This window comes from Macrotis lagotis, chromosome 4 (assembly GCF_037893015.1).
Source record: "Macrotis lagotis isolate mMagLag1 chromosome 4, bilby.v1.9.chrom.fasta, whole genome shotgun sequence".
Lineage (NCBI taxonomy): Eukaryota > Metazoa > Chordata > Mammalia > Peramelemorphia > Peramelidae > Macrotis > Macrotis lagotis.
Window position 1 is genome coordinate 110951223 of NC_133661.1, and position 27500 is coordinate 110978722.

Genomic DNA, 27500 nt, shown 5'->3' on the forward strand with positions numbered 1-27500 from the left:
TGACATTGAAATAGCATTTTAAAGCTTATGCTACTTACTTGTTCACTATTATTTTCTATTATTTAATTCAGATTCAGCATATGATGGAGGAAAATGAGTTGGCATCTGAAATTACACAACTAGAACAGCAGGAATTCAATCTGGATATTGAAGAAATGGAAAGAATTCATGATGAAGGTGAAGAAGAACTGGAAAATGTATGTGAAAATTTGCTTGAAGCATCCTTGTTTATTATATTCATAGACCAAAAAGGAGCAAAATGGCAACTTTTCCAATATAGTTAGAAAAAAACTTAAGTTTATATGGGATATACAAATAATAAATTGATTTATTCAAGTAGTCAATATTTCCTGAGCACTTATTATGTGTATAACACTTTGCAAGGTACAAGAAGAGCTGCCAAAGAGAGTGTTATTTTATGCATCTTTGTGGAGGTGTTAGCACCAAATGGAAGCACAACATGGCAGGATTTCATGATAATTTCATCCTTTAGAAAGTAGAGAAATAAATAGGGAAAATTATTTTCTAGATCTGATTGTCACTAGGAGAAAGAAACTGGTTTCTGATTTAAAGATGGAAATTGAGGGTAAACAACCTTGATCGTAGAATGTATAATAGAGGAGAGGGAAGTTGACATATAGTTTAGATTTTTGGAGAGCAAATTTCTAAGGTTTGAAGAAAAGACAGGTGGAATAACAATGGTCTAAAATGCTATAGGGTATATCAACTTAGAAGGAATGGGAAATTTTCAAAAAATGAAATTATGAAATAAAAAAGGGAAACAATTCCAATGAAAAAGGGAAAATGGAGTTCTCTGGAGAGACCTACATGAATGATATGTAAAGGAGATGGAAGCAAGGGTGGGGAGGCATCAAATTTTTTTGTTAATTTGATTTTTAAATTTCTCTAAAATAACAATGATGATAACTAGTATTTATAAAGTTCATATATATATTTATATATCATCTCATCTGATCCTTACAGAAAGCTTTGAGGTAAGTGCTATTATTATTTCTCTTTTGATGATGTTTGTCTTTCCTACTCAAAGAAGACAATGATATAGGAAGGTGATACATGACAAGCCAAGTGACTTGGATTTGACTAAATGGATTGCTGTGCTAAGTCACCAGGCTCACTTTCTCCTCCAGAACCATCTATATCTAGTGGCCAGATATAACTCAAGACAACTGGAGATGACCCTGGATGTGAGGCCCAAGGTTACAAAGCTATTACATGTCTGAGGTCAGATTTGAACTTAGACCCTCCTGACTTCAGGGCCAGACCTCTTACCCATTGTGCCATTTAGCTACCTTCTTTTACCAATGAGAAACTGAGGCTGAGAAAGGTCAAGCAACTTGTTCAAAGTCAAACAGCTAATAATTGTCTGTAGAAGAATTCAAATTCAGGGCTTCCTTATTCCAAGTTTAACTCTCTGCCAATCATACCTTTAGAAACGTTTCCACTCCATAAATTCCACTGTAATTTATATCACACTACTTCCATGAGCCCATATTGTTCAATGGAAAGTTCATTATACATGGAGTCAAAAGTCCATATTAATATAAAAAGAAGAAGAGTGGTACCATGATGGCAAAGTGTTAGGAAACAGGCATAATCATTTCTAAACAGATATAGAAAATGCACCAGACTGAATCCTGACAGGGGAACTTACAAAAAATCACAGTGAGTTCTTTGGAGGTCTGCAGACACTTTGGAGTGTGTTATGTTGGGAGATGCTCCATATCATGCTCTCCAGGGGATGGAGAGGCTATGTGCACCAGGACAGGAACAAGTCCCAGACCCACCAGAGACATTAAGAAACTCTCAATATGATACTCTTTCTTACATAGCATAATGTCTTTCCCCATTTTTCCTCATTCACTCTCATTTCATATATAAAAATACAAGAATAGACATTTCTAGCCTCTTCTTCCCACCTCCTCCTCCACCTTCTCAAAGGATAATTTTAATGTCTCAGGAAGTAGAATATCTGGGCCAGACAATTTGACCACTCTCCTCTTCTAAGAGATAAGTACTGGGCTAAAATTCCATTTTCTCCTTTAAGTATTCTTTATCTAGAGGATGTTATTTTCATGTTCAATCTAACTAATTGCTATTCATATTAGGGAGAAGTGGAATCACAAACTGTATATCTAAGATTTGACTCCCTTCCCACTGGATGCCAATTTTCTCAATGAAAATACATATAAGCAATTAGCCAAGAACTCACTTATCCAAGTCTATATATAGCAAAGCAGAAGTCAGAGAAAGTACATATAAGAATATAAATCAGACAATACATAGTGAAAGAACTATCCCATTGGGAACAAGTTAATCCAGCTCAGTCAAAAAAGAGTTCCAGAATAAGTTCCTTGAAATATCTAAAGCAGCAAACTAGGGAAAGAGACATGATGAAAACTGACAGCTCCTCTCATGTCAGCTACTTGTAAGAATCTTATCCTTCAGTTGATGAAAGTAGGTTAGCTTCTTCCATCTTCTCTCTCAAAACTAGAAGCTAGAAGTATCCAAATAGGCTGCAGAGTCTGAAGAAATGGCTCAAATAAAGAAGATTCAAAGAAAACTAGAAGTCTGTAACCTTTTCCCTATCCTGCTCCGGATGCAGATATGGGAGATTTATCTCTAGTAGTAAAGACAGAGTTGCATATCAATGAGCTTTGGGACTGGGGTGAGTTCCATGAAAATAAATAGCTTTTGCACAACAAACAGTAATCCATCCTGAAGAAACAAATAATGCACCATTTTGGCTGGAACATAAAATGGATTAAAAAGAGAATAATTTACAATAAGTTCAGGAAAATAGACTAGGATAATAAAAGACTAAGTTATAAGTTGTTTTTTTTTTTAAGTAAATGACAGTGCTTAGACAGAGTAAGTGCTTGTTGACTGCCAAGTGCTTTAGGAATAACACTTTGGGTGAACTAGAGAAGGAAAAAGACTGCACATAGTCTATAATCAATAATCTAGTCCAGGTAAGAGAGGTGAGTGAGAGTGACTGTATGAATTAGAGTGGTAGCTTTATGAGTAGGATAGATAAATTATTGTGGAGGTAGAATCATTAAGCCTTGACAACTGTTTATATATAAGAAATGTGAATTAAGACAAATGAACCTTCACCTAATACTCACCAATTTGGCTAGGATAATAAAAGTTGAGAAAACTCATTGTTAGTATAACTATAGTAAATAAACAAATAATAAATACCTACACACATAAACATGGAATTATATTATTGGTTGAGATGTGAATTGGTCCCAGGTTTTTTTGGAAAATAGTATAGAATCATACAACAAAAGATATGAAAAGATGTATACTTTTGATCTAGTTAGGAACTGGTAGTCAAAGGAGAACATTAATAGAAGGGAAAAAAAAGATGTATCTTATAATATTTTGAGAAATACTATTAATAGAAGTAAAATTTGGAACCAAAATAAATATCAAATAATTATAATAACTAAATGATTATGGGCACAAGAGAGTAATAGACTATTATTGTGCCAAAAGAAATGATGAGTTCAAGGGAATATAGGAAGATTTGTATTAAATGATTCAGAGTCAAGAAAGCAAAATCAAAAGGAACAATCTACATACTGACTATAACTACTATATGTAGCTAAAGACCATAATAACAACAAAACAAGTGTTAAGTTATAGACAAAATAAAACCAAAAAGCATTGCAAAACAAAAATATTGTAGGTAATATGTTAAAAATCAATATAAATCTCTTGGGTCAGAATTAATAATAAATAATTTACAGATAGATATAATCTTTGCAATCATTTTTGTTTCATCTTGTATATGAATATTTTTCTTATTCTCTTGTTTACATATTTGAATATCTCTATTTCTCATTAGAACTTAAAATGTCTATAGGAAAAAGTAAAGGCATGCTGATAGCTATAATTTAAGCTTTTTCTGCTTTCTGCCTCTTCTAATTCATCCTTCATACTTCTGCCAGAATAATATTCTTTAATTATCAACATGGTAAAAACATCACAACACTTCAATGACTTCTCACTGCCTCCTGACTAAATCTTCCAGGGGATGCCACAACTCTGCTTATGTCATCCTCATATGTATACTCTATGTTCTAGCCAAATCTACCTAGAAGAATAACTCTAGGCTTACCCTCTTCTATGCCTTTGATGTTAATGTGTCAGATGCCTTCTCTTACAAAATTTTTTTCCTTTCCTTAAACTTCCTCTTCAATGATTCCTTCTTCTAGCTGAGTAATGACAATGTAGTACAGTGACAAGTATGTTGGACTTGGGGTCAAGACAACAAAATTCAAATGCTGATTCTGACAATAGGTTTGTGACCAAGGGCAAGTTATTTATTTTATCTGAGAATGTTTCCTTATCTGTATAATGGTAATAATAATTCTTGCTACATCTATTTTATAAAGTTGTGGTTTTATAAACCTTAAAGTGATATATATATAAATGGTGGGATTATTAATAGCAATCTTTTCCCTTGGACCTCATATTGTTATATGCTTTGGAAATCTCTAATGCACTATATTACAGATATCTAAGCTTGTATCTTATCCCTCCACCAAACCATAAATTCCTTGAAGACAGGGTCCAAATCTTTCCTAAATATCCCACATCATACAAACTACATCAAGGAAGCACTTAAAAATTTCCTGATTATAAATGTGAGGTAGTTGGGTGGAGCAGTAGATAAAGTGAAGGCCTAGAAAGAGTTCAAATTGGTCTCTTAATGGTTGTGTGACCCTGGACAAATAATTTAATCTTGTTTGCCTCAGTTTCTTCTTCTATAAAATGAGAGGGAGAATGAAATGGCAAACCACTTCAGTATCTCTGCCAAGAAAATCCCAAATACAGTCACAAAAAGTTGGACACAATTGAAAAATGATTAAACTGAGTATGATAAAATTGAATTACTTATTAAACTAAACCCTCCCATATAGATCTAGACTCCCACAAATTAATCATTTTGGAGCATTTTATTATTTAGTCTTTAAAGTATCTAAATCTAAGTTATTTCAAAGTATCAGTTACAGATTACTTAAATGACATGATTTTTCTGGAAAGAAAAACACTGCAAACTATAAAGCAGTACACAAAGTGCAGTTAACTACTCTAAGCTTAGAAGGAACCCAGAGAGAGAACATTGGATGACCCAATTGACATATGTAATCTCTTATTTCAAATTTATGCATAAATACAATTATATTGAAAGACTGGCAGATACCAGTATGAATTCCTTCCATCAGACCTACTGGGGAGTTTTGCATATAGGCAAGCTTTCCTATAGGGTTGTCTTATTGAATGCTGAAATCTAATCCCTGTGGAAAATTAATACTCTTCTGAATAGAAAAATATCAAGTATAAACAGCATGACATAGTAGATAAGAGTCCTAGATTCAAATTATACCTTTTATACATACTGACTTTATGACTTTGGACAAGTTCCTTAGCCTCCTTGATACGCTAAGCAACTCTTCAAGATGGAAGGTTGCCAAGAAGGTACCTGACTACTGGGCCTATATGGGAAGAGGGAATTTCCACATCTGGAGTTATTCATATTACCAAAATGTCCAGACAGTAACCCCACTTGGTCTCTAAAGGTGTTGAAACTATGCCTATTAACAATTTTTTTAGGTTTTTGCAAGGCAAACAGGGTTAAGTGGCTTGCCCAAGGCCACACAGCTAGGTAATTATTAAGTGTCTGAGACCGGATTTGAACCCAGGTACTCCTGACTCCAGGGCAGGTGCTTTATCCACTACGCCACCTAGCTGCCCCCCCTTAATATTTTTATTAAAATTAAAGTCCTATTCTTTATAGCATTTCCTGACTCCTTAGAGCATGGTCTCTTGAAGTCAATGCCAGTGAAGCACAAGGAAGCCATATCCTACCAAGTTAGTAAGTCCACAGGTATGAGTCCAGAAATGCTGTCACCTAAGACTCAAGCTAATTAAGGAAGGGCAGCTAGGAGATACAGTGGATAGAGTGCCAGATCTAAACTCAGAAAAATTCCTTGCTGAATTTAAATCTGGCCTCAGACATTAGCTGTGTGACCCTGGGAAAGTCATTTAAATCATTTGCCTTGTTTCTCATGTGTAAAATTAGAAAAGGAAATGACAAACCACTCCAATATCTTTGCCAAGAAAACTTTGATAGGTGTAATAGAGTCAGACATGAAAACAGTTGGTTAGTTGGTTGGTTGGTTGGTTGGTTGGTTAGTTCTTGTCCTTCATTATTTAAGACCAATATGACATCACTACATTTGAAACAAATTACAGTGTCTCCAACTGTGGCCGATCAGGTCAATATGAGCTCAGAATGCTCTACCACAGGTTGGGCACAAATGTCCATGTGAATACCTTGGGGTGGGTACTCTAAATTTACAGATGTCACATTTCCTTTGAGCTGCTTCAATTCTGCCTTCCTCATCGAGTGTAGCCCCCTCACTGATGAGGGCATGCCATGCTGGGTGGTCCTGTGCCAGTATCTCCCATGCTGTACAATCAATTCTAAAGTTCTTCAATAAGAGATCTTCAGGGAATCTTGATATCACTTCTTCTGATGCCCTTGTGAGCACTTGCCCTGTGTGAGTTCTCCATAAAATAGTTTTTTTGGGGTAAGCATAGTGTGACATTCTAACCACATGCCTAGGCCATCACAGTTGCACTCTCTGAAGTAATGTTGGATTGCTAGGCAGTTTAGCTCAAGAAAAGACCTCAGTGTTTGGAATCTTCTCCTGCCAGGTGATCTTCAGAATCTTCCTAAAACAATTTAAATGGAATCAATTCAGTTTCCTGACATGGCACTGATAAACTATTCAGGTTTTGCAGGCATATAGCAATGAGGTCAGCACAACAGTTCTGTATACTTTCAAACAATTGAACATCAACAAAAAAAGCAAAGTAGAGAATTTCTTGCCTTAAATATTACTTATGGATCATTTAAAAATATTATTCATTTAAATAATCATTAAATTTTACATGCTAAACCACTGGAAACATTAATATTTTCTTTTCTTTCTTGAAAGATAAAAAAGGAGGCAGAAATGGAAAATCTAGCTAAGAAGTATTTATGTCACATTTTGAAAGAAGAATGCTGGCACTCCATGCATGTAAAAGGCCGATCACTAAAGGTAACTAATCTTAACATTTTATCCATATAATCAATAGAATCAGTTATCTCAAGTAATATTCAGTGAAGTTTAAAAAAAAGTGATAATCCTTTCCCTGTTGAAAAATATGCCCCCCAGAGTTCAAAAACATTAGCTTGTGTTTTCCTTTCCAGTAAGTCTCTTAATGCTTTGATTTATTAGGACCTTCCTCTTAAACATATCATCAATATTTTTTTTCCTTTTCTCCTCTATGATAACCCTTGAAACTATTTTTTCAGTATGGATCATTTCTATAACAAATTTCCCCTTCCCTCAAAAAATTTTGTCAATGTTTATGTATACTAAGGAGCTATTTACTCAGACAACACAGATACATACAGGGAAAATCACAAAGTTAACACCAGTCTATCAGAGAGCTCTGTTGCTTTGCCTTTCTCATATATTCACTAAGGATATTCTCAATTCTCATGGAAACCATTGCCATAAATATTTTTATAAAAATGAGAAAACAGATACATAGATCAATAGTTACAGATTCAATTCAATGAAATGAGCATATATAATTTATTGTTAAAGGAAACATGACATAGGGGGAAAGACCACGCACAAAAATATTTATAGCATCTCTTTTTGTAGTGGAAATTGAAAGAATTCCTATCAGTTAGGGAATGGCTGAACAAATTATAGCATATAAATATAATAGAACACTATTGTTCTGTAAGAAACCAAATACAGGCAGACTTCAGAAAAGCTTGGAAAGACTTACATGAGCTGATGCTGAGTGAAGTGAGCAGGACTGTATACTTTAATAACACTATGTGATGAACAACTATAACAGAGTTGGTTCTCCTCAACAGTACAATGATCAAAAAATTCTAAAGAACTTGTGATGGAAAATATCATTCATATCCAGAGAAAAAACTATGGAATCTGAATGCAGACCAAAGATACTAATTTTCATTTTAAAAATGTTTTATATCTTGTTTTTTTCCTTTCATGACTTTTTCTCTTTTGTTTAGATTCTTCTTTTACAACAATGCTAATATGAAAATATGTTTAACATAGTTATTTATATATATGTCATATACATAACCTATAACATATTGTTCAGTGTCAAAGGAGGGAGGGAGAAAAATGTTGAACTTAAAATCTTACAAAAAATGAATGTTGAAAAGTTGGAAATTATTTTTTTAAAAGAAACATGACATAGTTAAATTAAAAGGTTGAATTTAGGGTCATGAAGACCTTAGTTCAAATTCTGCTTACTAGTACAAGTCACTTAAGTCGTTTCAGACTCAGTTTCTTTATCTGTAAAATGAAAGTAAAAGTGAATCATTCAGTTGCCTCTGTGTCATTTCCACTCTAAACTGATAACATCCAATAGACCTATAGATGATAGGCACTGGGAATATAAAGAGAAAAAAAAATAATCCCTGATCTCAAGGAATTTACATTTTCATGGGAGCAACAACCCATGTAATGATTAAGTAATTACAAAGTAATTTTGAAGGGTGGGGAGTACTATTAACTGGATAAGCACAGAAAGACCTCTTGTAGAAGATGACATTTAAGCTGAGTCTTAAAGGAAATTAGACATTTCATATGGTAGCAGTACAGGTAGAGTATTTCCAGTATGTGGTGAGGGGTAGGGGAGGTGGTAGCATGGCAATTAGATTAGTATGGAAATTAATATGCAAGTTAATTTAGACATTATTTTTGTTATACTGGTTTGATCTATGTCTCCAGTTATTTAAACTTGTCTGTGTAAAGACAGTTTTACAGTTGTAATCATAAAGCCCCTATGGAAGTTCCTCGGAAGGTAGACTCCAAAATATTTTATACATTTGATAGCTATTTTAAAAGGAATTTCTCTTTATCTCTTCTTGGCAGTATACAAAAGTACTGGTGATTTGTGTAGGTTTCTTTTATATTCTGCAATTTTGTTAATCCTGTGATTATTCCCTCAATTTTTTTATTGCCTTATTGTATATTGTTATAGCTAGCATTTCTAATACTATATCAAATAACAGTTGTGATAATGTCTAAACCTGATCTTATTGGAAAAGAATCTAGCTTATCCCCATTGCATATGGCCAATTTTTTCATGTAAAGGGATGATCAATTTATTCCTATTACCTAGTATCATTTGGAAGGAGAAGAGGGAGCAGAGGGAATCAAGGTTAAATGACTTGCCCAGAGTCACAGAGCTATACCATCTAGTAACTTCTACCTTTTATAGGAACAGGTTTTGTCAATACTACCTATTTCTCCTAATAACTTCTTTCATATTTCCTTTAAATATTTAGTTCCTATATTATTCAGATGCATATATGTTATGTTCTTCACATTAATTTAGTTTATTATATTGATAGTTTTCTGAATACTGAATCAACCATGCATTCCTAAGTCCACTGTAATCTACTTGCTAATATTTTATTTAAAATTTTTTGCAAAAAGTTGGTTTAGAGTTTTCATTCTCAACTTAACATTCCTGAGTTTAGGTCTTGAGACTTTCTATCATAGAAGGAATCTGACAGGATTCATTTTCTTATTTTTTCAAATACCTTTCACAGTAAAAAGATAGAATTTTCTTTTAAATTCATCTGACCCTGAGATTTTTTTTTCCTCTTGGAGCTCATCTATGGTTTGACTAATTTGGGAGGGGAGTAAATATTGATTCATTTAAGTCCTTTATTTCTTGTTTTGTAAATCTGGTCATTTAATATTTTTCTAAATATTCACTCATTTCAATTGGGTTTTTGGTTTAATTGAGCAAACTAGATTCTTAAACTTTCTTTTATGTCTTCACTTAATGCAAATTGAGTTTTTTTATTTTTAAAACTAATTATTTGGTTTTCCTCTTTCTTTTGTCATGATGAATCTTAACAAAAAAAGTTTATCCCTGAGCAAGATAACATTTTGACAAAATGTTCTTGTTCTTTTTGATCAAATCTATTTTTACTGTTGCATTCCCCTACATAAAGATTGGTACTCCTGCCTTTATGACTACAGCTGAAACCCAACACAATTGACTAATAACCACAGTGACTCTTTGTTTTGAGTGTGTTTCTTATACACAACTATTGCTAAATACTGCTTTCTAATCCACATATTAGAAAATATTTTTCTGTAATGGGTCAGATAAGAAATATTTTAGATCCTGTAGACCAAGAGACAAAACTGAGGATATTATATAGATGCTTCCCTACAAAAAAAGGATATTTCCACAAAAATGTTTATTGACTAAATTAAAAATTTAATAATTGAGAACAATTTTTGAAATATGCATTTACTAATGAGAATTAAATAATTTTAGGGGATAACATTTCACTTAATTGGGGTTCAAAGTTAGTATTCCCATCATCAAAATCAATTGTAAATGTTTACCTGTCAATACTATCTAAAATAAGATTTTATATGTTGCATCTGTGAAAATGAATTTTCACAGGGATAAATAATGCCAAATATTAATACTAGCCCTCAAGCATGTGATTTTAATTGAGCCAAAAGGCAGCTAGTCTTTTTTTACATGTCAATGATTAATTTTAACTTTAAAAAAATTGAGTACCAAGTTCTCTTCTTATACAAACCTGCTAAGATTATAATGTCAAATCAATTTTACATGAGAAATCATGCAAAACAATTCTAAATTAACTACATTTCCAAAAAAGCAAGAAAAACTTAAAAGGTGAGAAAATTATACTTCAATTTGTAAGTTATTCTTGGTGGTAATCCTAGCTGCTTTGCCTTCTAAGACCTCCACTCCTTTAATATGGAAGTCACTAATTTTTCTGGATTACTACTACTGTAACTTCATTATATTTGAATTCTTTCCTTTCTGGTTGCTTGAAGTATTTTTCTCCTTGAAATTAGAGCTCTGAATTTGGCTTTAATATTCCTGGAAGTTTTTATTAGGGAATTTCTTTTAGGAAGTAATCAGTGAATTCTTCACTTTCTATTTTACCCTTTGGAGCTAAGATATTTGGGAAATTTTCTTTGATAATTTCTTGAAATATGATATTGAGGCTTAAGTCATGGCTTTTAAGTAGGCCAATAATTCTTAAATTATTTCTCCTTGATCTATTTTCCACAGGATTTTTCCAATGAGATATTTCACATTTTCTTCTTATTTTTCATTTTTTTTGACTTTCACAAATTTGTTTCTTGATGTCTCATGTTGTCTTTAGCTTCCATTTGCCTAACTCTAATTTTTAAGGAATTAAATTCGCAGCGAGATTTTGTACCTATTTTTAATTTGGTCAATTCTGCTTTTTTATTTTTTCTAATTTTTTACTTATTTATTTATTTATTTTTATTTTTCCCAATTGCATGCAAAGATAATTTTCAACATTCATCCTTTTACAAGCTTTTGAGTTCTGCACTTTTCTACCACCTTTCCTTTCCTCCACCCTCCCCATGGCAATGATCAATCAAACATATGTTATACAAATACAATTGTGTTTAACTTTTCTAAAGTAGTCATATTGTGAAAGAAGAATTAGGACTAAGGGAGAAAACCATGAGAGAGAAAGAAATGCTATAAAAGAAGTTTTTTATTTCAATTATTTATTCTTTTAATTTTACAATTTCCCCCCAAATCTCACTTCCCTCCCTGCACCCCTACCCCCCACAGAAGGCAGTCTCATAGTCTTTACATTGTTTCCAGGCTATACACAGATTTAAATTTAATGTGTTGAGAGAGAAATCATATCCCTAAAATAAAATAGAATGTAGGAGATAGCAAGATTACACAAGACAATGCTTTTGCTTTTGTTTTTTAAATTAAAGGTAATAGTCTTTGGTCTTTGTTCAAACTCCACAATTCTTTCTCTGGATACAGATGATATTCTCCATCCCAGATACCCCAAAATTGTCCTTCATTGTATGAAATGAGCAAGTCGGTTAAGGTTGATCATCAACCCCATTCTGTTGTTGTGATGGTGTACAATGTTCTGGTGGTTCTGCTAAACTTGTTCAGCATCAGTTAATTCAAATTCCTCCAAGCTTCTCTTAATTCCCATACCTCCTGTTTTCTAATTGAACAATAGTGTTCCATAACATACACATACCACAATTTTTTCAGCCATTCCCCAATTGATGAATATTCACTCAGTTTCCAATTCATTGCTACCACAAATAGAACTGCTATGAATATTTTTGTACAAGTGATGTTTTTACCTTTTTTCATGATCTCTTCAGGGTATAGACCCAGTACTAGTATTGCTGGATCAAAAGGTATGCACATTTTTATTGCCCTTTGGGCTTAATTCCAAATTGCTCTCCAGAAAGGTTGGATGAGCTCACAGCTCCACCAACAATGCATTAGTGTCCCAGTCTTCCCACATCCCTTCCAACACTGATCATTGTCCTTTCTGGTCATATTGGTCAGACTGAGAAGTGTGAGGTGGTACCTCAGAGATGCTTTAATTTGCATTTCTATAATAAGTAATGATTTATAGCAGTTGTTCATATGATTATGGATCACTTTGATTTCTTCATCTGTAAATTACCTCTACATATCCTTTGACCATTTGTCAATTGAAGAGTGGCTTGTTTTTTTGTTATAGATTTGACTCAGTTCTCTATATATTTTAGAAATGAATCATTTGTCAGAAATGCTAGTTGTAAAAATTGTTTCTCAATTTACTACATTTCCTTTGATCTTGGTTACAGTGGGTTTTCACTGTGCAAAACGCTTTTTAATTTAATGTAATCAAAATTATCTAGTTTGTTTTTAATTATGTTCTCCAACTCTTCCTTGGTCATAAACTGCTTCCCTTTCCATAGATCTGAAAGTAAACTATCCCTTGATCTCCTAATTTGCTTATAATATTGTCTTTTGTATCTAAATCCTGTATTCATTTTGATCTTAAGTGCGAGGTGTTGGTCTAATCCAAGTTTCTGCCACACTAACTTCCAATTTTCCCCAACAGTTTTTCTTGAAGAGAGAGTTTTCATCCCAGAATCTGGACTCTTTGGGTTTATAAACAACAGATTTCTATAATCATCTCCTGTTATTGCACCTAGTCTATTCCACTGACCCACCACTCTATTTATTAGCCAATATCAGACAGTTTTGATGACTATTGCTTAATTATATAATTTTAGATTGGTTAGGGCTAGGGTACCTTCTTGTGCACTTTTTTTCATTGAATCCCTGGAAATTCTTGAATTTTTTATTTCTCCATACAAATTTACTTATAATTTTGTCTAACTCATTAAAGTAATTCTTTGGGATTTTGATTGGTATGGCCCTAAATAAGTAGTTTAATTTAGGTAGAATTGTCATTGTTATTATATTAGCTTGGCCTATCCATGAAAATTTGATATTTGCCCAGTTTTTAAAATCTGATTTTGAGAGAGAAGTGCTTTGTAGTTGTTTTCATAGAGTTTCTGAGTGTCTTGGCAGGTAGACGCCCAGGTATTTTATATTGTGTGAAGTTATTTTGTTTTTTTCTTTTTTTATTAAATATATTATTTGAGTTTTACAATTTTTCCCCCAATCTTACTTCCCACCCCACCCCCACAGAAAGCAATCTGTCAGTCTTTGTTTCCATGTTGTACATTGATCCAAATTGAATGTGATGAGAGAGAAATCATATACTTAAGGAAGAGGCAAAAAGTCTAAGAGATAACAAGATCAGACAATAAGATATCTGGTTTTTTTCCTAAATTAAAGGGAATAGTCCTTGAACTTTGTTCAAACTCCATGGCTCTTTATCTGTATACAGATGGCACTCTTCATTGCAACAGCCCAAAAAATTGTCCCCAATTGTTGCACTGAAGGAATGAGCAAGTCCTTCAAGCTTGAACATCATCCCCATGTTGCTGTTAGGGTATACAGTGTTTTTCTGGTTCTGTTCATCTCTGTGTGAAGTTATTTTGAATGGGATTTCTCTTTCTAGCTCTTGCTGCTGTATCTTGCTATTCATATATAGAAATGCTGAGGATTTATGAGGATTTCTTTTATAGCCTACGACTTTGCTAAAGTTGCTAATTGTTTGTAGTAGGTTTTTAGATGATTTTTTTAGGATTCTCTAGATATACCATCATGTCATCTGCAAAGAGTGAGAGTTTTGTTTCTTCCTTCCCAATTCTAATTCCTTTCATTTCTTTTTCTTCTCCTATTGCTGAAGCTAACATTTCTAACACAATGTTGAATAGGTTTGATAATGACGGGCATCCTTGTTTCACTCCTGATTTTATTGGGAATGCTTCTAACTTACCCCTATTGCATATAATGCTAGTTGATGGTTTCAGATAGATACTGCTTATCATTCTAAGGAACAATCCACTTATTCCTATGCTCTCTAGTGTTTTTAGTAAGAATGAGTGTTGAATTTTGTCAAAGGCTTTTTTAATATATATATATATTGATATGATCATATGATTTCTAATAGTTTAACTATGTCAATAACAGTTTTCCTAATACCTTGCATTTCTGGGATAAATCCTGTTGGTCACATAGTATTTTCCTAGTGATAACTTGCTGTAATCACTTTGCTAAGATTTTATTTAAGACTTTTGCATCTATATTAAGGAAATAGATCTATAATTTTCTTTCTCTATATTGACTCTTCCTGGTTTAGGTATCAGCACCATATTGGTGTCATAGAGTTAGGCAGAGTTCTGTCCTTACCTATTTTGCCAAAGAGTTTATATAGAATTGGAACCAATTGTTCCTTAAATATTTGATAGATTTCACATGTGAATTCATCTGGTCCTGGAGATTTTTTTCCTTAGGGAATTCAATAATGGCTTGTTGAATTTCTTTTTCTGAGAAAGGGTTATTTATATATTTAATTTCCTCTTCATTTAACCTGGGCAACTTAGAGTTTTATAAATATTCATCCATTTCATTTAGATTATCAAATTTATTAGCATATAATATAGCAAAATAATTCCACATTGTTACTTTAATTTTTCCTCGTTGGTGAGTTCACCTTTTTCATTAATGATACTGGTAATTTTGTTTTCTACTTTCTTTTTTAAAATCAAATTAACTAGAGGTTTATCAATTTTATTGGTTTTTTTTCCATAAAAGCAACTCTTGGTTTTATGTATTAGTTCATCTTGCTTTTGATTTTATTAATTTCTCCTTTAATATTTAGAATTTCTAATTTGGTATTTAATTGGGGGGTTTTGATTTGTTCTTTCCCTAATATTTTTTAGTTGCATGTTTAGTTCATTGATTTCCTCTTTCTCCAATTTATTCATGTAAGCATTCAAAGATATAATATATCCCCTTGACAACTGCCTTGGCTGTATCCCATAAATTTTGGTATGTTGTTTCGTTATTGTCATTACCTTGGATGAAATCATTAATTCTTTCTATAATTTGTTGTTTGATCTACTCATTCTTTAAAATGGTTATTTAGTTTTCAATTAGCTTTAGATCTATCTCTCCCTAGTCCATTATTGCATGTGAATTTTATTGCATTATGATATGAGAAGGATGTATTCACTATTTCTGCCTTTCTGCATCTGATTAATAGGTTTTTATGGCCTAGTACATGGTCAGTTTTTGTTTAGGTGCCATGTACTATGGGGAAAAAAAGTATATTCCTTTCTATTCCCATTCAATTTTCTGCAAAGGTCTATCATGTCTAGGTTTTCTAACATTCTATTTACCTACTTAACTTCCTTCTTGTTTATTTTAATGGTTAGATTTATCTAAATCTGAGAGTGGGATGTTGAGTTCTCCCACCAGTAGAGTTTTTTTTGGTTTTTGTTTTTTTAGATTTTTTGCAAGGTAAATAGGGTTAAGTGGCTTGCCCAAGGCCACACAGCTAGGTAATTATTAAGTGTCTGAGACCAGATTTGAACCCAGGTACTCCTGACTCCAAGGCCAGTGCTTTATCCACTATGCCACCTAGCCGCCCCCACCAGTAGAGTTTTGCTGTCTATGTCATCCTGTGACTCATTCAACTTCTCTAAAAATTTGGATGCTATACCACTTGTTGCAAATACATTTAGTATTGAAATTGCTTCATTATCTATGGTACCTTTTAGGAGGATATAATTTCCTTCCTTATCTATTTTAATGAGATCTTTTTTGCAGCTGCTTTGTATGAGATTAGAATTGCTACCCCTGCTTTTTTCACTTTGGCTGAATCAAAATATATTTTTCTCCAGCCTTTTACCTTTACTCTATATGTATCTCTCTGCTTCAAATGAGTTTCTTGTCGGCAGCATACAGTAGGGTTCTGGTTTTTAATCCATTCTGCTATTTTCTTATGTTTTATTGGAGGGTTCATCCCATTCACATTCAAATTTATAATTAGTAACTTTTTCATTGCCCTCCATGTTATCTTCTCTCTGTATTTTTCCTTATTCACTTTATCCATATTCCCCAGTATTTTGTTTCTGAATACCATATTTGCCCCCTTGTATCCAACCCACCTCCCCTTTCTTCCACCTTTCCCTTTGCCCCTTCTTCCTTCTGTTATCTCCTCTTTTATCCCCCTCCCCCTTTCCCCTTTTAATACTTGAAAGGTAAGATAAGTTTCTCAACCTGAGTGTGTGTATGTTAACTTTAGGCTACATCTGATGACAGTAAGATTCAGGCAGTTCTCACCTCCTCCTTTCTTCCCCTCTATTGCAATAGGTCCTTTGTACTTCTTTATGTAATGTGATTCATCCCATTCAATCTCCTCCATTTTCCCATCTCTTTACTGTCCCCTCTTTTTTAAAGAGACATTGTTTTTAAATCATTTTATCAGAGTCTTGGATAATTCATCAGTTTCCATCACTTCTAGCTAAGTATATTCTCTCTATAAAGTTACATAAAGTTACTGTTCTAGAGAGTTATGAAAATATTTCTCCCAGGTTGGGATTTAGCCAGTTTCATCTTCTTTCATCTTCTTGGATAGTAGGGTTTTTTTCTTTACCCTTTTTTTAACCTTTTCATGTGTCTCTTGAGTCTCCTTTTTGATGTTCAAATTTTCTATTTAGGCCTGGTCTTTTCATCAGGAAAGTTGGAAGTCTCCTACTTCATTAAATGTGCATCTTTTACCCTGGAAGAGAAGGCTCAGTTTTTCCAGATAGTGAATTCTTAGCTGCATGCCAAGCTCCCTTGCCTATCAGATTATCTCATTCCAAACAATCTGATCCTTTAATGTTGATACTATAATCCTTACTGTGGCTCCTTGGCATCTAAATTATTTCTTTCTGGCTATTTACAGGATTTTCTCTTTAATCTGATAGTTCTGGAATTTGGCCACAAAGTTCTTTGGTGTTTTCATCTTATCATGCTTTTCCAGAAGGGATCAATGTATTCTTTCAGTAACTATTTGGCACTCTAGTTCCATAATATCAGGGCAGTTTCCCAACACTAAAACCTGTAATATCAAGTCCAGGCTTTTTTTTTCTTCTCTTCAATGTTTTCAGGAAACCCAGTGATTTAAAGGTTGTCTCTCCTGGTTCTATTCTCAAGGTCATTGGTTTTGCCAATGAGATATTTTATATTTTCTTTTAATTTTTCAAATTTTTGGTTTTGTTTAATAGATTCATATTGTCTCATGAAATCATTAGTTTCCACAGATTCCATTCCTTTTTTAAGAGAAGAATTTTCTTCATTTATCTTCTGCAACTTCTTTTCCAATTGGTCACTTCTATTTTTGAAGGAGTTTTCCATTTGCCCAAGTGTAGTTTTGAGAGAATTATTTTCTTTTTGTATTTATCCAAATGTATTTTTCAAGGATTTGTTTTCTTGTTGCAAGATGTTAATTTTCTCTTGCAAGGTGTTGCTTTCCTCTTGAGTTTCTTTTTCCAGTTTTTCCAACTGATTTTTGAACTCCTTCCTGATTTCTTCTAGGAAGTCTTTCTGGGCTGGAGACCAATTCATATTCTCCTCAGAAGTTCTAAATCTCTCTGATTCAGGGTCTTTACTTTTTAGGTAATTTTCTATTGAACCCCCCCTTTTTGATGGCCTTTCTTCAGTTTCCTAGAATCTTGTATTGGGGGAGGGGCTGGCTCACAGAGGTTTGGTTTTTAAAAACCCTAGAGACTTTGCTCACTTGGTTTAGTAACTCCAAGTGGGCCAGCCAGTAGAAGGAGCTGGTTACTTTCTCTGGAGTGTCTGTGGCCTTGATTTGAGACCCACTCCCTAGGCCTGGAGGGGGTGAGAGGCACAGTAAGGTCTGAATTATCCTTGAATAATGTAGACTATGCCCTGGGGTGAGAATGTTATTCTCCCTTTCAGCTAAGGGAGCTCTACTGCCCTCACCTGAGCCTGGAGGGTGAGGAGAGGGGGACTATTACTGATTTGATCTGGGAAGAGGACTGTGCTGAAAGTATGGAGCTCACACCCCAAACTGAGGGAATTGATGTCCAGCAGAACTTGGCAACTCTCTGTGCTGGAACTTGCCCACCAGCCCCACTGGGGCTCCCCAGACCTTCACTTCTGAGGCCAAAGTCTCCGCAGCCTTGTACTCCGGTTCCCATGGTCAAAACCTCCTCAGCCAATCTTAGCTTAGTTCGGGTCTCACCCTGACCCCACTGGTTCTCTGCTCTCTGCCCCTAGTTCAACCATGATCCTACGAGACAGACTTTTTGGTAAATGTTCTTCTAGCTTCTCTTTCTGGGTTTTGTTGATGGAATTTCTGTTTATAAGTTTCTTTCATAGTATTTCTAAGGGGAAACCAGGAGACCTTAGTTCAGTGCCTATCTTCTTTCTGCCATCTTGGCTGGAAGTCCACAGATCCATAAAAGAAGTTTTAAAAAGTAAACATAGTATGCTTTTTTCTGCATTCAGATTCTATAGTTTTTCCTCGGATTTTCTGGCATTTTCCTGCCAGGTCTCTCAGGATTCTCTTTGATCACTGAACTGCTGAGAGGAGCTACATCCATCATAGTTAATCATCTTACAGTGTTGTTGGTAATATCCTCAATGTTCTTCTGGTTCTGCTCACTGCACTTAGCATCAGTTTTTTTGTTGCTTTTATGGCAAGGCAATGGGGTTAAATGATTTTGCCCAAGGTCAGACAGCTAGGCAATTATTAAGTGACTAAGGTCACATTTGAATTCAGATCCTCCCAACTCCAGGGCCAGTGCTCTATCCACTATGCACATGACTGCCCTTTAGTATCAGTTTTTGAAAGTCTTTCAAGCCTTTTACAAAATTCAGTCATGATTTCTTACAGAACTATAGTATTACATAACATTCATATACTATAACTTGTTTGACCATTCACCAATTAATGGTATCTCCTCAATTTTCAATTCTTTGCCACTCTATAAATGTGGGAATATATGGGTTTTCCCCCCTTTTTGTGATCTTTTTGGGATGTAGACCTAGCAGTAGTAGTGATGATAATGGTTGTCCTTCATTCTTGAAGATCATGATATCAAGGAGGTCATGCCCTGACAAGCAAATGTATTGAATTTGAGTGAGGGGGAGCTGTGCTAAGATAATCAGCCTATTTTCTACTCTGGAGCCCTCTGGCTCCTGTGACCAGATATGAATCAGGATGACTAGAGATGGCCCTAGATGTGAGGCAATCAAGATTAAGTGACTTGCTCAAGGTCATACAACTACAAAGTGTCAAGTATCTGAGGTTGGATTTGAATTCAGGTCCTCCTAGCTGCCCTCCTAGTAGTAGTAGTGTTGCTGGATCAAAGGGTATGCACAATTTTATTGCCTTTTGGTCATAGCTCCAAATTGTTCTTCAAAATTGTTAGATCACAACCATGAACAATGCATTAATATCCCAGTTTTTCCATATCCTTTCCAACATTTAACACTTTGCTTCTTTGTCATTTTAGTCAATCTGTTGGGTGGAAAGATGATTTGGAAAATTTGGTTATTTAATTTCCAATTAATTTTTAGTTTATCTTTCAACAGTTCTTTATTATATATAATTTTTATTGCATCATTATCTGAAAAGGATGCATTTAAAATTTCTACTTTTTTGCCTTTGATTGTGAGGTTCTTATGCCCTAATACATGGTCAATTTTTGTGTAGGTGCCAGGTGCTAGAGAGAAGAAGGTATATTACTTTCTAGCCCCATTCAATTTTCTCCAGAGGTCTATAATATATAACTCCGTTTATACTGAGTTTATACTCAATACTCTAATTACACTACTTTCAACTGTCCTAAGAGTAGTGCAAGGTATTACAAGAGTAACAGATATTATCTTGCTGTATAGGGATGTACACAGTTTAGTCTTATTTACTAATATTTTTTCTTTCTATTTACCTTCTCATACATCTCTTGAATCTTGTATTTGAAGACCAAATTTTCTATTCAGTTCTGGTCTTTTTATCAGATAAATTTGAAAGTTCTTTATTTCATTGAAAATCCATCTTTTCCCCTGAAAGAATATGCTGAATGGTGTAGGAGAGTTGATTCTTTCTTTAATCCAAACTCATTTGCTTTCTATAATATCATATTTTGGGTCAGATCCTTTAACGTTGAATTTGATAAGTCTTGACGGTGGCTTGCTGGTATTTAAATTGCTTCTTTTTAGCAGCTTGCAGAACTTTATCCTTTAGTTGAGAATTCTAAAATTTGTCTATAATATTCCTGTAATTTTTATAATTTTCTGAGGGTGATTCTGAGGCTTCTTTCAAGTAATATTTTATCTTCTTCTTCTAGGATATTAGGGCAATTTTCCATAATAGAGTCTACTCTTTCTGATTTTTGCTTTCAGGTAGATCAACAATTGGTAAATTTTCTCTCCTGGATTTGTTTTCCAATTTGGTTTTGTTTGATGGAATCTTGGTATTCATATTCAAGCCTGATTTTTAGAGTTTTGTTTGCTTCAGTTAGCTTTTGTGTTTCTTTTTCCACTTGGTCAATTTTATATTTTTTAATTTAAATTTTATTTTTCCCATTTACATGAAAATATAGTTTTCAACATTCATCCTTTGCTAGCTTATGAGTTCCACATTTTTCTATCATCCTCCATTTCTTCCCCCTTCCCCATGGCAGCCAATCTGATAAAAAAAAATAGTACATGTACAATTCTATATAATATATTTCCATATTAGTCATGTTGTGAAAGAGTAATTAGAACTAAAGGGAGAAAGAACGAAAAAATATAAAAGAAAATTTTAAAAGTGAACATAGTATGCTTTCCTCTGCATTCAGGTTCCAAGTTTTTATGTGTTTTTTCTTTCTGGATGTGGATGTCATTTTCCATTACTATTCTCTCATGGTTGTCTTTGATCATTGAACTGTTGAGAGAATCAGTCAGTGTCCATCATAATTGATCCATCTCACAATGTTGTCGTTGATATGTACAATATTCTTCTTGTTCTGTTCACTTCATTCAGTATCAGTTTTTTTTTTTAGATTTTGCAAGGCAATGGGGTTAAGTGGCTTGCCCAAGGCCATATGACTAGGTAATTATTAAGTGTCTGAGGCCGGATTTGAACTCAGGTACTCCTGACTCCAAGGCCAGTACTCTATCCACTGTGCCACCTAGCCGCCCCCTCAGTATCAGTTTTTGAAAGTCTTTCCAGTCTTTTCCAAAGTCCAACAATAGTGATCTCCAAAACATTGAGATGCCATAGCTTATTCAGCCATTCCCCAATTCATAGACATTTTCTCAAATTCCAGGTTTTAGCAACTACAAAAAAGCTGCTAAAATATTTTTATGTATGTGAGTCTTTTCTCATTTTTTATGTCACCTTTGGGATATAGACCTAATAAAGTGGTACTGCTGAATCCAAGGTTGTACATAGTTTTATTTTCCTTTGGACATAGTTCTAATTTTTCTCCAGAAAGGCTGGATCAATTCACAATTCCACCAATAGTGCATTTAGTGTCCCAGTTTTCCCACATCCTCTCCAACATTGATCATTTCCCTTTCTTGACATTTTAGCCAATCTGATAGGTATGAGGTAGTACCTCAGAGTTGTTTTAATTTGCATTTCTCTTAGCAATAATAATTTGAAACATTTTTCATTTTCATATCATATAGATATATTTAATTTCTTCATCTGACAACTGCCTGTTCATATCCTTTTGATTATTTATCAATTGGAGAATGACTTATGGCATTATAAATTTGACTCAGCTCTCTATTTTAGAAACACTATTAAAATTGTTTTTCAGCCTTCTGCATTCCTTCTAATTTTGACTGCATTGTTTTTGTTTATGCAAAAACTTCTTAATTTCTACATTATACAATTTGTAATTTATTATGTTCTCTTTCTCTTTTTAGGTCATAAATTTCTCCTTTCTCCATAGATTCTATAGATCAACAATTTCTTATTCTCTTATACCCATTTTGAACTTTTCTTTTTGGTATAGGGTGTGAGATATGGATCTATGCCTAGTTTTTGTCACACTATTTTCCAATTATTTCAGTAGTTATTGTCAAATAGTGAGTTTTTATCTGAGAAGTGAGAGTCTTGTGATTATAAAACTAGATTACTGTGCCGTTTATTACTGTTGCTTTTGTTCCTAATCTATTTCACTGAACCACTTATCTATTTCTTAGCTATTAGAAGACAGTCCTGATAACTGCTGCTTTATAACATAGTTTTAGAAATGGTACAGTTGGACCACTTTCCTTTACATTTTTTCCTTTAATTTCTGCAATATTATTAATCTTTTGCTGTCCCAGATAACTTTTGCTACTATTTTTATAGCTCTGTAAAAGTTTGATTGGTATGGCAATGAAAAAACAATTTAATTGAGATAGAATTTATTATATTCAGTCAATCTAACCATGAGAAATTGATATTTTTCCAATTGTTTAGATCTGACTTTATTTGTATTTTAAAATTGTGTTCATATAATTTCTGGGTCTAGTAGGTGGATTCCCAATTATTTTATATTATCTACAGTTACTTAAATGGAATTTCTCTTTCTCTTGCTATTGGACTTTATTGGTAAAAATGCCGATGATTTATTTGGGTTTATTTTATACCCAGCTACTTTGCTAAAGTTGTTCACTGTTTCAAGTAGTTTTTTAGTTGATTTTCTGGGGATCTCTTTGTATAATAAAATCATATCATCTACGAAGAGTAAATGTTTTTTCCTCATTGCCTATTCTGATTCCTTCCATTTCTTTTTGTTTTCTTGTTGCTAAAGCTACTATTTCTAATACAATATGATAATAATAATAATAATAGTGATAATGAGAATCTGGGTTATACCCCTGACCTTATTGGAAATCCTCCTAGTTTGTTCCTATTATATATAGTGCTTGCATATGGTTTTAGAGAGAAACTTCCTATCACTTTAAGAAATATTCCATTTATTTCTCTATTCTCTAGTGTTAAATAGGAATAGGAGCTGTATTTTGTCAAAGGCTTTTTCAGCATCTATTGAAATGATATGATTTCTGTTCATTTTGTTATTGATATGGTCAATTATGCTGATTATTTTCCTAATACTGAACCATCCCTGAATACCTAGTATAAATCCTACTTGATCATGGTGTATTATCCCAGCAATGATTTGTTGAAATCTCTTTGCTGAAATTTTATTGAAATTTTTTGCAACAATATTCATTAGGGAGATTGATCTATAATTTTCTTTGTTTTGGCAATTCCCTGATTAAGATATCAGAACCATGTTAGTGTTATAAAAGGGATTTGATAGAACTCCACCTATTTTTTCAAAAATTTTATATAGAATTAGAATTGTTCTTTAAATGTTTGGTAAAATTCACTTATAAATCCATCTGGCCCAAGAGATTTTTTCTTAGGGAGTTCAATGAATGTTTCTTCAACTTCTTTTTTCCAAAATGGGATTCTTTGTTCTTAGACAGAATACACTACTACATTATCCATACCTGTATTATTAAAAACCTTTAAAAAATCAGTTCAAGTACAATTTCCTACTAATTATTTTACGGAAGTCACAAAAATCTAGGTTAGGGAAAGGTATCCAATATGAAGGAGCAGTCAATATTGTCAAATGCTACAGAGGGGTCAAAACAAATAAGGACTAAGAGAAGCCGTTGAATTTTGTGGTCATTGGTAACTTTGGGAAAAGAAGTTTAAGTTCAAAGATAGGGTTGAAAGCAAAATTGCAAGACTCCAGAGCTCACTGATCCTGGAGTCAGAAAGATATGAGTTAAAATCTAGCCTTATACTTATATAATATTTACCTAGCTGTGTGACTTTAGGCAAGTTACTTAACCCCATTGCCTTCAGAAACCAAAAAAGGAAAAGAAACTGCACAACCTAGCTGCCCTTGGTAACGACAAAGGATTGGGCATGGGGAAAGTAGGTAGAATGTCAGGTATTATGCTAAGTGTTTTATAAATATCTCATTGTTGGAGGATATTATTATAATACTTATTTTGCAGTTTAGGATAGTGAGATAAACAGAAGTGATTTGGCCAGAGTCATAATCTAGTAAATGGTGAGGCTGGAATTGAATTCAGTCTTCCTGACTCCAGGTCTAACACTTTCCTCTGTGCCACCTAGATGCCATGATGGCAAAACTGGGAGCAGCAGAGGAGGTAGTAATAAATGGTAATGAGAAAAGCATATTAATGGGTTAATAATAAAGGCATATAATGAGGAGATGAAGGCATATTAATGGGTTAAAGTTTTTTGGAGTTTTTTCCTAGAAGTTTGACTATGAGATAGGTCAATAGGAGTGGTATGGTCAAATAAAGGTTTTAGGAATGGGAAAGAGATGTCATTTTTTAGTTAACAGGAAAGAAACCAATAGATAAGAGATTTAAAATAAAGAAAAAAGAGGGAATGATCAAATGAGTAAATACTTGAAGAGGAGTGGAATTGCAAACAAGAATATTATAAGAAGAGGAACTGAACTTGATAAGAAGACTATTACTTGAAAATTGGAGCAAAGGAAGAGAACGCTGTTGATGGAGGATAGTATAGTGTATTGTAGAGAAGAGGAATGAAAGATGACTTCTTTTTGCTGTTAAAGCTGCAAGGCAGCTTTGTAGATGATGCTCCTAGGAGTCCTAAGCTTCCCTTGGTTTGCAGAGCACTGATTCCTGCAGCTGTTGTTGTCTTTTCTGCTGCCCCTAGTTCCGCTATCCATGGCAGCTGGGTGGCACAAGAGAGAGAGTACTAGGCCTTGAGTTAGGAAGACTAAGTTCAATTCCAGTATCACCATTTGCTAGATTATGACCCTGGCCAAATCACTTCTGTTTACCTCACTATCCTAAGCTGAAAAATGGGTATAATAATATCCTCCAACAATGAGGCATTTATAAAGCACTTAGCATGATGCCTGACATTCTACCTACTTCCCTCATGGCCAATCCCATCATTTACTTTGACATTACTACTGGTAAGGGCAGCTAGGTGGTGCAGCAGATAGAGTACTGGCCTTGGATTTAGGAGGAGGGGAATTTGAATCCAACCTCAGACACTTACCAGTTAATAGCTGTGTGAACTTGGGCAAGACACTTAATCCTGATTACCCCAATCCAGGGCTATCTCCAGGTCCTGATTCCTATCTGGCTACTGGACCCAGATGGCTCTGGAGGAGAAAGTGAGGTTGATGACTTAGCACAGCTCCCCCTCACTCACATCCAGTTCTCATGCTTGTCATGGCATGACCTCCCTAGTGCCATGTTCTTCTTCAAAAATGAAGGACAAAACATTATTATTACCTTGGCTTGTATTGTTTTTAAGCTATCTTAACATAAGGCTCCAAAGACAGCAGAAAACTTCCATGCTCTAAGAACTGGAGAGAAAAGATTGGCTTCATTTATTACTTAATTTTTTCTTCTAATATTGAGTTAAGTCCTCTATTTCTTATTGTTAATCTAAGCATTCTATTTTTTTGTAAATATTAATCTAATGAATTTTGGTTGGCAATCTAATTAAGTGGGCAAAATAGCTTTCTAATTTCATTGGTTATGGAGTATAACTTTCTTTTTTGATATTGACAATATCAAGTTAGCAAATGCTTATCTATTTTATTTGTCATTGTCAAAAACAGATTAAAAATTTAATTTTTTTCTTTCAATTTTGTTAATATCTCCTTTGATTTTCAGAATTTCTATTTTAGAATGTATTTGAGTTTTTCATTGTTTTGTTTTGTAATTGTTTTTTTAAAATGCCCAATATACTGATTTGCTCCTCTGTTTTTAATGATGATGAAAGTGTTTAGATATAAATTTTGCCTCATGAAATACTTTGGCAGCACACAATGAATTTTGGTATGTCTCACTGTCATTATTTAATGATTTATTTGTTTGCTTCTGGAAGGATAAATTCCAGATCCTCCATTATTATTATAGTTTTATTGTATATTTCTATAACACATTTAACTATTCTTTTAAGAACTTAAATGTTGTGTCATCTGGCATATGTGTATATGTGTTTAGTATTGGTGTTAATTTATCATCCATGGTACTTCTTTCAGCAAAATGAAGTTTCCCTGTTTTCTCTTTTAATTTGGTCTATTTTGCTGTTTCTTTATCTGTACTTGATTTGTTTTATAGGTCACCTTTTTATGAAATAGCTATATTTCCTTCTATTTCTCAGTCTTTTGATTTTAAATATTTCTATTACGATCTAATAATAAAAAAAACAGCTTTAAAAAACCCTATAAAAACAAAAAAAAAATTGAAGGACTCAAGAGGACAAAAGCTCCAGAATTAACCTCCAGAAGCACTTGGAGCTTGGCCTGATCATTAAATCAGGAAATAGGCCAGAAGAATGAGCAAATAAAGAATTCCCACCATAAAGTGCTATTGTGTACAAGATATTCAAGAGAGAAACCCAGAAGAAAATAAAAGCAAAATACCTAAAAGCAAAATCTTGAAGGAAAATACAACTTAATAGTTCAACTAAAATTCATGGGAGAAATAAACAAGAGTTTAAGTGCTTTATAAATGAAATTAGTGCTAAAAAAGAATTGAATAAGCAATGAGAATAATGGTATCTTGACAAAAGAGATGAAAAACCTTACTCAAGCAAAACATTTTCTTGAAAATTAGAATGGGCCAAATAATGACTTATAGGTAAGAGGATTAACTTTACAGTCTTTTCAAACCTTATTCCTTGCTTCAGGGAAAACAGTCTTCCTTGTTATCCCATAAATAAGACACTGCATTTCACAGCTCCAGGAATTTTCTGACTGTTCCCATGCCTAGAATGCTCTTCCTCCTCCTTTCTGTTTCCTGGCTTCCCTGAATTTCTAAGTCTCACTAAAATCCCATCTTCTGTAGGAAACCTGTTCCCCTCTTAATTTTCATGCCTTTCCTCTCCTACCCTGTATATGCATCTTGTTTATTCACATCTGTTTACTTGTTGTCTCCCCTACTGGGTCGTAAGCTCCTTTTGGACAGGACCTGTCTCGATTCTTCTTGCATTCCCAACACTGTGCACATTGGCTGCCATATAGTAGGTATTTAACAAATATCTTGTAACTGTCTATTTTTATTGATTGATGACAATAAAACAGTGACAAATTATGGCCATA

The 27500-nt window shown here is 33.7% G+C and overlaps 2 protein-coding genes across 2 annotated transcripts in view; both read left to right on the plus strand.

Annotated features, from left to right (window-relative positions):
• LOC141520459 (cilia- and flagella-associated protein 43-like) overlaps positions 1-284 on the plus strand; it is a 45500-nt gene extending 45216 nt beyond the window's left edge. The window contains exon 7 of the mRNA XM_074232089.1: positions 72-284. Within this exon, the coding sequence (XP_074088190.1) occupies positions 72-284 (213 nt within the window). The remainder of the gene's footprint in view (positions 1-71) is intronic.
• Positions 1-27500, plus strand: part of LOC141521319 (cilia- and flagella-associated protein 43-like) — a 288518-nt gene that overhangs the window by 112803 nt on the left and 148215 nt on the right. The gene's annotated exons all lie outside the window — the stretch shown is intronic.